This window comes from Staurois parvus, unplaced genomic scaffold, assembly GCF_062004578.1.
Source record: "Staurois parvus isolate SC_StPar_1 unplaced genomic scaffold, SC_StPar_1.0 ptg000719l, whole genome shotgun sequence".
NCBI lineage: Eukaryota > Metazoa > Chordata > Amphibia > Anura > Ranidae > Staurois > Staurois parvus.
The window spans coordinates 1,673,825-1,687,643 of record NW_028318515.1 but is presented as its reverse complement, the minus strand read 5'-3'; the positions used below and the strand labels follow the sequence as shown (position 1 = coordinate 1,687,643).

Here is a 13,819-nt window from a genome sequence, read left to right as displayed (position 1 = left end):
TGTTTCAACCGCTGTATGGAGGGAATGTCATAGAACTGTCAGAAATAGACTATTAATGACAGTTCTGGGACTGTCCTTCCATACAGCGGTTGAAACATTGTATCTATTTGTTTCCATAAATGGATCCATTTATGGAAACAAATAGATACAATGTTTCAACCGCTGTATGGAAGGACAGTCCCAGAACTGTCATTAATAGTCTATTTCTGACAGTTCTATGACATTCCCTCCATACAGCGGTTGAAACAGCTGTATGGAGTGAATGTCCCAGAACTGTCAGAAATAGACTATTTATGACAGTTCTGGGACATTCACTCCATACAGCGGTTGAAACATTGTATCTATTTTTTTCCATAAATGACATTCTGCAGATACACTTAGAGGAGCGCTGCAGATACACTTTTTGCCGGCTTGGAATTATTCTTATTTTCATCCTACTTCTTCTTTTTCTTCTTATGAGGATGAGGATGAAGAAGAAGAAGTAGGATGAAAATAAGATTAATTCCAAGCCGGCAAAAAGTGTATCTGCAGCGCTCCTCTAAGTGTATTTGCAGAATGTCATTTATGGAAAAAAATAGATACAATGTTTCAACCGCTGTATGGAAGGACAGTCCCAGAACTGTCATAAATAGTCTATTTCTGACAGTTCTGGGACATTCACTCCATACAGCTGTTTCAACCGCTGTATGGAGGGAATGTCATAGAACTGTCAGAAATAGACTATTAATGACAGTTCTGGGACTGTCCTTCCATACAGCGGTTGAAACATTGTATGTATTTGTTTCCATAAATGGATCCATTTATGGAAACAAATACATACAATGTTTCAACCGCTGTATGGAAGGACAGTCCCAGAACTGTCATTAATAGTCTATTTCTGACAGTTCCATGACATTCCCTCCATACAGCGGTTGAAACAGCTGTATGGAGTGAATGTCCCAGAACTGTCAGAAATAGACTATTTCTGACAGTTCTGGGACAATCACTCCATACAGCTGTTTCAACCGCTGTATGGAGGGAATGTCATGGAACTGTCAGAAATAGACTATTAATGACAGTTCTGGGACTGTCCTTCCATACAGCGGTTGAAACATTGTATGTATTTGTTTCCATAAATGGATCCATTTATGGAAACAAATACATTCAATGTTTCAACCGCTGTATGGAAGGACAGTCCCAGAACTGTCAGAAATAGTCTATTTCTGACAGTTCTGGGACATTCACTCCATACAGCTGTTTCAACCGCTGTATGGAGGGAATGTCATAGAACTGTCAGAAATAGACTATTAATGACAGTTCTGGGACTGTCCTTCCATAGAGCGGTTGAAACATTGTATCTATTTGTTTCCATAAATGGATCCATTTATGGAAACAAATAGATACAATGTTTCAACCGCTGTATGGAAGGACAGTCCCAGAACTGTCATTAATAGTCTATTTCTGACAGTTCTATGACATTCCCTCCATACAGCGGTTGAAACAGCTGTATGGAGTGAATGTCCCAGAACTGTCAGAAATAGACTATTTCTGACAGTTCTGGGACAATCACTCCATACAGCTGTTTCAACCGCTGTATGGAGGGAATGTCATGGAACTGTCAGAAATAGACTATTAATGACAGTTCTGGGACTGTCCTTCCATACAGCGGTTGAAACATTGTATGTATTTGTTTCCATAAATGGATCCATTTATGGAAACAAATACATACAATGTTTCAACCGCTGTATGGAAGGACAGTCCCAGAACTGTCAGAAATAGTCTATTTCTGACAGTTCTGGGACATTCACTCCATACAGCTGTTTCAACCGCTGTATGGAGGGAATGTCATAGAACTGTCAGAAATAGACTATTAATGACAGTTCTGGGACTGTCCTTCCATAGAGCGGTTGAAACATTGTATCTATTTGTTTCCATAAATGGATCCATTTATGGAAACAAATAGATACAATGTTTCAACCGCTGTATGGAAGGACAGTCCCAGAACTGTCATTAATAGTCTATTTCTGACAGTTCTATGACATTCCCTCCATACAGCGGTTGAAACAGCTGTATGGAGTGAATGTCCCAGAACTGTCAGAAATAGACTATTTATGACAGTTCTGGGACATTCACTCCATACAGCGGTTGAAACATTGTATCTATTTTTTTCCATAAATGACATCCTGCAGATACACTTAGAGGAGCGCTGCAGATACACTTTTTGCCGGCTTGGAATTATTCTTATTTTCATCCTACTTCTTCTTTTTCTTCTTATGAGGATGAGGATGAAGAAGAAGAAGTAGGATGAAAATAAGATTAATTCCAAGCCGGCAAAAAGTGTATCTGCAGCGCTCCTCTAAGTGTATTTGCAGAATGTCATTTATGGAAAAAAATAGATACAATGTTTCAACCGCTGTATGGAAGGACAGTCCCAGAACTGTCATAAATAGTCTATTTCTGACAGTTCTGGGACATTCACTCCATACAGCTGTTTCAACCGCTGTATGGAGGGAATGTCATAGAACTGTCAGAAATAGACTATTAATGACAGTTTTGGGACTGTCCTTCCATACAGCGGTTGAAACATTGTATGTATTTGTTTCCATAAATGGATCCATTTATGGAAACAAATACATACAATGTTTCAACCGCTGCATGGAAGGACAGTCCCAGAACTGTCATTAATAGTCTATTTCTGACAGTTCCATGACATTCCCTCCATACAGCGGTTGAAACAGCTGTATGGAGTGAATGTCCCAGAACTGTCATAAATAGAGAGAAACTGTCACAGAACTGTCCTTCTTCTCATCATTCTCCTTCTTCTCATCCTTCTTCTCATCCTTCTTCTCATCCTTCTTCTCATCCTTCTCCTTCTTCTCATCCTTCTCCTTCTTCTCATCCTTCTCCTTCTTCTCATCCTTCTCCTTCTCCTTCTTCTCATCCTTCTCCTTCATCTCATCCTTCTCCTTCTCCTTCTTCTCATCCTTCTCCTTCTCCTTCTTCTCATCCTTCTCCTTCTTCTCATCCTTCTCCTTCTCCTTCTTCTCATCCTTCTCCTTCTCCTTCTTCTCATCCTTCTCCTTCTCCTTCTTCTCATCCTTCTCCTTCTCCTTCTTCTCATCCTTCTCCTTTTCCTTCTTCTCATCCTTCTCCTTTTCCTTCTTCTCATCCTTCTCCTTCTGCTTCTCCTTCTCCTTCTTCTCATCCTTCTCCTTCTTCTCATCCTTCTCCTTCTTCTCATCCTTCTCCTTCTTCTCATCCTTCTCCTTCTCCTTCTTCTCATCCTTCTCCTTCTTCTCATCCTTCTCCTTCTTCTCATCCTTCTCCTTCTCCTCATCCTTCTCCTTCTCCTTCTTCTCATCCTTCTCCTTCTCCTTCTTCTCATCCTTCTCCTTCTCCTTCTTCTCATCCTTCTCCTTCTCCATCTTCTCATCCTTCTCCTTCTCCTTCTTCTCATCCTTCTCCTTCTTCTCATCCTTCTCCTTCTTCTTCTTCTCATCCTTCTCCTTCTTCTCATCCTTCTCCTTCTCCTCATCCTTCTCCTTCTCCTTCTTCTCATCCTTCTCCTTCTCCTTCTTCTCATCCTTCTCCTTCTTCTCATCCTTCTCCTTCTCCTCATCCTTCTCCTTCTCCTTCTTCTCATCCTTCTCCTTCTCCTTCTTCTCATCCTTCTCCTTCTCCTTCTTCTCATCCTTCTTCTCATCCTTCTCCTTCTTCTCATCCTTCTCCTTCTCCTTCTTCTCATCCTTCTCCTTCTTCTCATCCTTCTCCTTCTCCATCTTCTCATCCTTCTCCTTTTCCTTCTTCTCATCCTTCTCCTTCTGCTTCTCCTTCTCCTTCTCCGTCTTCTCATCCTTCTCCTTCTCATCCTTCTCCTTCTTCTCATCCTTCTTCTCATCCTTCTCCTTCTTCTCATCCTTCTCCTTCTTCTCATCCTTCTCCTTCTTCTCATCCTTCTCCTTCTTCTCATCCTTCTTCTCATCCTTCTCCTTCTTCTCATCCTTCTCCTTCTCCTTCTTCTCATCCTTCTCCTTCTCCTTCTTCTCATCCTTCTCCTTCTTCTCATCCTTCTCCTTCTTCTCATCCTTCTCCTTCTCCTTCTTCTCATCCTTCTCCTTCTTCTCATCCTTCTTCTCATCCTTCTCCTTCTTCTCATCCTTCTCCTTCTTCTCATCCTTCTTCTCATCCTTCTCCTTCTTCTCATCCTTCTCCTTCTCCTTCTTCTCATCCTTCTCCTTCTCCTTCTTCTCATCCTTCTCCTTCTCATCCTTCTCTTTCTTCTCATCCTTCTCCTTCTTCTCATCCTTCTCCTTCTCCTTCTTCTCATCCTTCTCCTTCTCCTTCTTCTCATCCTTCTCCTTCTCCTTCTTCTCATCCTTCTCCTTCTCCTTCTTCTCATCCTTCTCCTTCTCCTTCTTCTCATCCTTCTCCTTCTTCTCATCCTTCTCCTTCTTCTCATCCTTCTCCTTCTTCTCATCCTTCTCCTTCTCCTTCTCTTTCCTCATCTCCAAGGGCATTTAAATTAAAGGTACAGTGTTCTGCACTAATTTAAAGGCTCTCTGAAGCCTAGAAACCCTCTTTCTTCTCATCCTTCTCCTTCTTCTCATCCTTCTCCTTCTCCTTCTTCTCATCCTTCTCCTTCTTCTCATCCTTCTCCTTCTTCTCATCCTTCTCCTTCTTCTCATCCTTCTTCTCATCCTTCTCCTTCTTCTCATCCTTCTCCTTCTTCTCATCCTTCTCCTTCTCCTTCTTCTCATCCTTCTCCTTCTCCTTCTTCTCATCCTTCTCCTTCTCCTTCTTCTCATCCTTCTCCTTCTCCTTCTTCTCATCCTTCTCCTTCTCCTTCTTCTCATCCTTCTCCTTCTCCTTCTTCTCATCCTTCTCCTTCTCCTTCTTCTCATCCTTCTCCTTCTCCTTCTCTTTCCTCATCTCCAAGGGCATTTAAATTAAAGGTACAGTGTTCTGCACTAATTTAAAGGCTCTCTGAAGCCTAGAAACCCTTTTTATAAGTCATCTTCGTAGCGAAGAAATTCGCATCGAATCGAATTTCACACTGGAATTCGCCGAATCAGCCGAATCGAATTTTTGAAAAATTCGCTCATCTCTAATCATGGCCATTTGGGTGATTTCTGTTATTATGATTTAAAAAGGAGCCAAACAACTATTTGATAATAAATGGCATATATTATCATATGATCATCATCCTTCAATAAAAGAGAATTTTTTGGCATGATCAGTCATATTTTCAATATCAATGCCAAAATTTCACAATTTCTGTCAGGGTATGCAAACGTTTGAGCACAACTGTATACATTACATTTATACTGAAATGACTAGCTTCAGGTGATACACAAAGATGAAACAAATCCTCCTACAGAAGTTGTACCTGTTTATCTACAGTTTTCTCTTCTCTGCATCCATTTAAATTCCAGAATTTACAGAGCTTTTTTGAGCTTTCAGAGGCAGGGGGCAGGGATCTGATGTCACATACCGCACAGCTCCGAGAGGAGAGCTGAGTGCAAGCTGAGACATGTGTATAGGATGCACCCCTCTCTACACAATCTCATTGGGAAATATGCACAACTGAGGCTATCAACCTCAGTGCTAGAGATCCCATCCCCCCTCTATCTCTTGGAGTCATTACAGTCTGTCAGAAACAACTCATGCAGATAGCAGAGGAACAAGGCTGCAGATACAAGTCACACTCAGTGCTTTGGATTGAGGCAGGAATATACTATAGAAGAATATACTTTGTTAATTTTTCATGTCAGAGGTTTACAACCACTTTAAAGAAGGAGCAGGACTCTTCAAGTGGCCAGCTTTTAAACTTAAATAAAGCACAGCCCAAGAATTAAAGAGGGGGACTTTCCCATGTGGCAAGTATGCAAAATTACAGAAAGTGTAAAGCAAGCCCAGTAGTAAAAAAAAAAAAAAAAGGTAATATTCTCACAAAATGGCCCTTCAGCTACAGCCGTTTCTGGAGCAATACCATACACGTGGCCTTTAAAAGGACTAACCCTGTCCAGGTCTTTCAGTCACTTCTTCAGCTGTACGAAACTTGGTAACCTGAGTGTACAGTGTGGAACGGTCAAGTGGCCAGCCATTCTTCCTGCAGGTGGCTTGGACAAGAGCAGTCAGGTAGGATTCTGGGATATGTAGACCTGACAGCCACATGACATTTGGCTCTCCTTCAGTAACCTGACACACAAAAAAAAAAAGTATCCACCAATGAAACTCTTTGCATACAAGAAAAACAGCTTTTAATTAAAAAAACAGAACATACTTTAACCTCTTCCCTGCCACCCTATAGCAGAAAATACTGCTACAGGGCTGCACAAAATCACGCATATATACGTGATCTGCATTTCCGGGTAGGGGTAGCTACAGATGTCAATCACCAGGTCCCAGCCAGAGATTCGCTGCTGACCCCCAGTGATCTCCGAGTAACACTGGCAGGGGGTCTCCGTCCTGTCAGCAGTATAATGCTGCTGTATATTTCTCTGCACAACATGTTTCCCAAGTAAAACACACACAGCACATGTAAAACACATCACAGCACACAGTTAATGCATTGATCACCCCAGATGTTAACCTTTTCCTGCCCAGTATCATTAGCACTGATCACTGTATTAGTGTCATTGGTATGTCAGTGGCAGTTAGTTCCCACCCAGTGTGAGAACGCCCAACGCAGTCCCGCTATAAGTCGCTGATCGCCGCCATTACTAGTATAAAAAAATAAAAATAAAAATTCCAGTATATATACCGCCATTTGTAGATGCTATAACTTTCATGTAAAACAAATAATTTACACGTATTGGGATTTTTTATTAGCAAAGATTGTAACAGAATACATTTTGGCCTACATTTATGACGGAAACTGATTTTTTACATTTATTTACTGGATATGTTTTATAGCAAAACCTCAAAAACATTGTTTTTTTTTTCAAAATTGGCAGGTTTTTTTGTTTATAGCACATAAATTAAAAATACAGAGGCAATCAAATACCACCAAAAGAAAGCTCTATTTGTAGGGAAAAAAATTATGTAAATTTCATTTGGGTGATGCGTTGCATGACCACACAATTGTCAGTTAAAGTAACGCAGCACTGTATCGCAAAAAATGGCCTGGTCAGGAACGGGGGTAAATCCACTGAAGGGCAAGTGGTTAAAAAAGAATAGTTATGCTTTAACCACTTCCAGTCCTGACACTTTTACCCCCTTCCTGTCCAGGGCAATTTTCAGCTTTCAGCGCTATCACACTTTGAATGACAATTGCGCGGTCATTCAACACTGTACCCAAATGAATTTTTTACCATTTTTTTGAGACAGATAAAGCTTTATTTTGGTGGTATTTATTCACCGCTGGGATTTTTATTTTTTTTGCTATGTAAATGAAAACTTAAAAAATTTTGAAAAAAAGTGTTTTTTTTATAAAATTTTGCAAATAAATAATATTTCATCATAAATCTTGGCCAAAATTTATTCCGTTATCTTTTTAGTAAAAAAAAAAAATCCAAATTAGTTTATAACCAAAAATTATAATTTTTAAAAAAAATTTTTTACATTTTTATTTTTTTATATTATTATTTTTTATTTTACATACTGTCACCCTAGCAGTACAGTGTCACCATGGTGACACTGTACTACTTGTGGGGGGTGATGAAGATTTTTTTTTTTTTTACACTGATTGCTTTTACACCCATATAGGATGTAAAAGCAATCATTTCTCTTTCTCTCTGTCTGCATTCCTGCAGCCATTGAGAAGTACTGAGTGAGCTGTGATTGGTCACAGCTTGTCACATGGTACAAGGCTGTTGTGAATAGCCTTGTACCATGTGACCTCTGTGATCATTCACAGATTTCACACGTAGTAAGCAATGATGTCACAAATGACATCTTGCTTACTACTCTGCGTGTGATCACTGATTGGCCAATCAGTGATCACATGATTGGGACCTCACACAGAGGTCCTGTCTGACGATCGGTGTTTCACTGTGTCCGGAGGACACAGCGGGCACCGGCTCGCGGTGCTGCGCGCTCCCAGGAAATGCGCACAAGCAGGGTGCAGGGAGGCCGTTTATAAACAGCCACCCGACCCTGCAGTGCCACCGTCCGGCCGTTTATATGCAAAGGCCGGTCGGGAAGTGGTTAACCATCTAGAACAAGCTTTACACATTGTCGAAGTACGGTATTGTCTGGTATTAATTTTTTGTAAACCACCAAACACCGTGCATTTAGTCTAGAAAAGAAACTTTGATGCTGGTCTACAAAGACATCTAGGCTGGGATACATTGAAGCTGCACTGTTAAAATAATTAAGATCTGTACTGCATAAGCTGCATATATTACCCATGATGTGTACTGATTGTAGCGTCTTCTGAAATGAATCATCCAGTTTCCCAAAGACTTCAGTGTATCAGGAGCCAGTCTTCTCCATATGTTTGGAATCTGACCATTAAAAAGTGCTCGAGCTACTTCATCTAACTCATTGCTCATTCCAACTTCCCCAGCCAAAGCCTACAGATATAACAAAACACTGTAATTATATATGCACACGGTTGTTTAAAAGTTATCTACTGTATATAATATTGCCATAATCAAAAATCATCAGAATAACTTAAAATATAGTATAGCTGAAGCTGTAATACAGGGGTGTCCAACCTGCGGCCCAAGATGGCTATGAATGCGGCCCAGCACAAAATTGTAAACTTACTTAAAAATACAGATTTTTTTTTGGGGGGGGGGGATTTTTTTTTTGTAAAAATGCATTTACATTCAGCACACATGCAGCCGAAAAAAAATTTGACAGTGTCTCTTTACTGGACTAAAGGTGTTACTAAACCCAGGACCCTGCATCCACTGTACCTGGTGTCACGCAGTACACAGAACAGTAAATATAAACTGCTAAATACCTTTGCTCATCAGCAGTTACAGCAGTCTTGTGACTTCTATCAGTGTCCACTAGAGCTTGTAGGAGGAGTTTTCATTCTCCTGTAGGAGGATGCAGGACCCCTGACCTCTGTCTGGTGAGTTCTGATTAGTCCTGTTCTGATCACATGCACTCTCCAAAGAAAAAAAAAACTCTCTAGCCATACACACCAAACTGAGCATATACAGCTTGCCCCCAAGCCTCTGTTCTATCAGGAAATATTTGGGAGACACTGGAAGAAGGGGAGGATCAGAGAAAACAGGATCAAACATCCTTCTTACACAATGCAGAGGATTAACCCCTTGGGTTCCACAGTGAGTATAACAAACATGGTTTACTGCATATACAGGCTGATTTTACTGCTGTGGGTTTAGTAACACCTTAAGTTTTATCTTCCCAAAGAAAAATCTCCACTCTTCACAATCATGCCTTCTTCATGTCATCAGTTTTTGGCAGCACCTTTACTTGTAAGCAACTATTTTCAAGGATGAAGCACACACAGGGCAAAATTAGAACCAAAATATCTGATGACCACCATGAGATTTTATTGAGAATTGCTACTACATCCATCGAACCAGATATTGTTGCGTTAGTTTATCAAAAACAGGGTCAAAATATCGCACTAGTTCTAAGTTGACCTCTTATATAATGAAAAAATATTAGAAAAAATGAAAAAAAAAGTATATTGTCTATATCGGTGATCGTTAACTTGTGATCTGCCTGACTTTTTCTGTTCATCAACTATCCCTATTGTTAGTGTATTTTATGTGTGGCCCAAGACAATTCCTGTTTTTCCAATGTGGCCAAAGAAAGTCAAAAGGTTGGACACCCCTGGTGTAACAGGAGAGTGTGAATCAGGAACAGTAAAGGAAGGCAGACTCCAATGCCGCCTCATCACTCACCCTCTGAAGTTCAGCAAGAGACCTGGACATAGAACTTATCAGTTTGTTAAATCTCTCCAGTTCCTGCAGCAGCACCACTGTGGTGGGTGAGATGTCCAGGCCAAAATTCTTTCTAATTTGATCCAAATCAAATATTTGGGGTAGTTTGTTTTCAATGTCTTTTGCCACCTGCCCAATGTACTCATCACGGCTGATCCCCAAGCCAGATTCACCTGCAAGAATGAGTCAGTGTTTAACATTGTGATATTGTCAGAATGTATTTCGCAAACTAAATTATATATGGTGTCTGCACAATTTATACCGGCACTTTTTTGTTTTTAGGTATAATATGATAACCCTTTATTTGGGAGCACCTTAAAATCAGCATTTGTTGTTAATCTTCAAACATTCATTCAGGATATCGATCTTTCATAACTGCTGTAAACATAATTAAAGGAAAGCACATGTAAAAATCCATAAGCAGTTCCAGTTCAGTTACCTGTTTGTGGCTGCAGCTCCAGGAGGTGAGACCACATATCCCGAGCTGCTTGCGTGTAATATCCAATTTCAGCATTTGAGTGAAGGCCAAATACTTCTGGGGTGTTGGCCAGTGGAAGGGACTCTATCTCCTCTGTTAAATAAATAAATGTGAAAGTAATTTTACTGCATGACAGATATACATTTCAACAAAAAGACATACCAGATCAAAATGCCCTTTACACAACATAAGTCTGCAAATTAATATACACAAAGCAAATGAGCTTCCTCTGCAGTCCATAATCCTTACAGAGCAGAGCATGTTTATATGGGTCTATTGATCTGCAATACCTGTGTCAGGGCCGGATTAGGGTGAAGGCTATTGGAGCTGCAGAACCAGGCCCCTATCTTAATATAAGCCCAGCCGCCGAAAAAAAAAAAGAGGACATGCACACAAAGCAATGGGCCCAGGGTCGCCAATAAGGGGGTACCACCTGTCCTCCTGCACACAGGGGGGTACAGGCAGCAGGGGGAATTGGATGTGGGCAGGACAGGGAGGATGATTGGTACCATGGCAATTACAGGAACGATGCCCTGTACGGCTCTCTGCAGCAGCTGAAAGTTAGTTTCTCCCCCTCTGCCTCCTGCTGGCTTTCAGCTGCTGGAGGGAGAAACACACAGGGCATTGTTCCTGTATTTGCTCCCCACAGTACTGATCCCCCTTCTCTGTCTTGCCCACATCTGATTCCCCCTGCAGGCTGCTGAGTGTGCCCCCCTCCTCCAGGAGCACTGCCAGCTTTCCTCTCTTGCCAGCTATTTGTTCAGGATGGAGAGCGGGGGAAGGGGCCAGTAAGTGTATCATTTACTGACCCTTCCATTTAGTGAATGAACACAGTGAGTAATCAATCACTCACTGTGTTCATTTATATCTGAAGCACAGTAAACTGTCTTTACTATGCTTCAGTTTAGGAATAGACAGAAGCCTCTGTCTACTGTTCATTCATCTGCAGTGCAGCTGAGGCTGCATAGAAAGGAATTGAAGAATCTGTGTTCTCAATTCCTTTCTTTGTCTCAAAGGTGATATGTCAGGGGTCTGTTTAGAACCCTGATATTTCACCCAAGCCCCCCCCCCCTCCAAATGCATTGTAAAAGAAATTGTAAAAACTAATTTTAAAAAAATGTGCAAAATAACAAATTGTAAAAATAAATTTTAAAAAATTGTAAACAATAATTAAAAAAATTAAAGGCTCATTTGCACGAGTTCACTGGCCCATACAGTGCGAATAAGCAGTTTGTGCGGCTGAAGCCGCCTGTCCCTCAATAAGGATGCAGGTCCTAATTTTACAAGTGTACAGGTGTAGGTGAGTGGCCCTGAATACAAACTGTCTGTGTTTAGGGTCATACACCTGTATTCGCATGCCTGTCAAATATGGGCCTGCAGCTGTGTTCATACAACTGCTGCATCCCCATAGCGTAACATAGACTGCTTGCACACAGCAATATGTAGGCAGGTGCAGCCTTCTTTCTCCACTGTAGGTAGCACTCAACTGGAGCGGTACTGCAGCCGGAGAGAAAGTCAGGAGAAACCTGGTTTCTCTATGGTTTCCTGGTCCCCTGAGGCAGTGTACTGGTTGGCTATGATGCATTCAGGTGACCCCTGGTGACAATTTTGGGTCTGCAGAGTTATTTTTAAGTCCCTGCCCATGGTTTTGGCATGCATTTGTGATGTGGCTAGAGTAGGGAAAGAGAACTTTTCTGTTAGGAAAAGTGATTAGTGGCAGGGAGAGGTTTCCAGATGAGTAGGGAGAAGCTAGGGATGTGTTATCCTTCATCGGAAGCCTCCCCCATTGGGACTGGACCAACCAGGCTGCATTCCACCCTCTAAGAAAGACACTGCCGATGCATCTTCTGCCGCTGTATTCCTGTTCTGCACAGAACTGTGAGTGATCCCCAGTGTGGCATTCTCCCACTGGGTTGTTTCTGAGTTGAACCTTCTTGTCAATACACATTGAGTTTCCTGCAACTGGACTCTGTGTCATTACTGCCGCAGCACCTCACTGCACCTACCCATACTTGGTGGCAGTCGGCAAGATATGTCCCTTGCAGCGGGTGCGGAAGGAGGATTGGGCTCCATTATTGCTCTGCTAGGATCGGCCTTAGCCCCGGTACCTAAAGTTAATGGCTCAAACATCCCCTTGGCTGAGTGGGAGGAGAGACTGGAGAGTGCCACGTGCCTGTACCAGGTCCCAGCCCAGCTGATTACAGACCTGGCTATTAACACCCTAGAGGACGACACCCACCAGGCAGTGATGCCGCTGCCAGAGGAAGAGTGGGCTACCTTACAACAGATTGTGTCACACCTAGAGGGACTGTTTAGAGAAAAGATACCAGTCATGGAGCTGATGCGAAGATTCTGTCAAGAAACAGGAGGATGAAAGTCTCACTCATTATGTGGTATCCATGCAGAACCTCTGGAGGTGCCTGGAAAAGTGGGATGTGCACACTTGTGCCGAAATCACCACCTCAGACCACATGCTGAGGGACCAATTCATAACTGACATGAAAGCAGACCCAGTCCAGAAAGCCCTGCAAGAGACAGTCAGAACGTAACCCACCATTTCCTTCCATGATATTGTGGTGGGTACGCAAAAGCAAGAAGAGGCAGAAGCAACCATGGCAGTGACCAAGAAGTATGAACCTGTGTACCTGAAGGAGGAGGCCTTGCCTCCTTTACCCTTGTCAGTCCTACAAACAGCACTGTGAGAGCTGGCTCAGGATGTAGCCTGCTTGAAACAGGAGCTGTCCACCTTTAAATGGGACTCTCCCCAACCTCATAGGGGCTAGAACCCATTACGCAGGAACCCTGAGGAGGACCATAAGTGCTAGCAGTGTGGCTGCTATGGACATATATCCAAGAACTGTGGGTGATCTGTATTCAAAAACTCTTCCAGGCCGGATGATCCCCAGGACTGGCAGCTGAACGTTCTAGCGAGCCAGAGGCCATGGTTGCACCAAGTCCAATTGTATCAGCCCTTGTCAATAGCCAGAAAGGCCCATGCCTGTCTGACACCGGGTCAGAGGTCACTGTCGTGGAGTATGACTTTTATGCACGGAGGTTCAGGGCACGGGAACTGGATCCCTGCTGGCTGTCCCTCAGAGTGGCCAACAATCTACCTATCCTGTTTGAAGGCATCACCTGGGTAAGGATTCAAACCAAGGACCAGGTGGTGGAGCAGGTTGGAGTAGCGGTGACCCTCCGTCAAATTAATCTGGCAGTGCCTGTTTTGTTGGGCATGAACATTCTGAAAGACTTGGACTTACCTAGCCTGTTGGCCAAGTACAAATATTCTGGCCAGTGGGCCCGGGGCTGCAGCCTGCGGGCAGTATAGCTTAGAGTGCCCTAGGTCTTGAGGTCCAATGTAGGGCAGCCAAGAAACAACCAGAGCAAGTAGTGTGGTGCGCACAGTTGCCCCCAAGCAAAACTTACTCCTGACTCCCCTACAAGAGGTGGTCTGGTCGCTCCTCGTTGGGGCCCACAAGAAGTTACAGGGGAC

At 42.6% G+C, this 13,819-nt stretch overlaps 1 protein-coding gene across 1 annotated transcript in view; it reads right to left on the bottom strand.

Moving 5' to 3' along the window:
* Window positions 1-13,819, bottom strand: part of DNAH10 (dynein axonemal heavy chain 10) — a 272,004-nt gene that overhangs the window by 7,159 nt on the left and 251,026 nt on the right. Inside the window, exons 77-80 of the mRNA XM_089653648.1 lie at window positions 10,288-10,419; window positions 9,810-10,021; window positions 8,328-8,495; window positions 5,997-6,177 (exon numbers count right to left, since the gene is read on the bottom strand). Coding sequence (XP_089509774.1) covers window positions 5,997-6,177; window positions 8,328-8,495; window positions 9,810-10,021; window positions 10,288-10,419 — 693 coding nt within the window. The remainder of the gene's footprint in view (window positions 1-5,996; window positions 6,178-8,327; window positions 8,496-9,809; window positions 10,022-10,287; window positions 10,420-13,819) is intronic.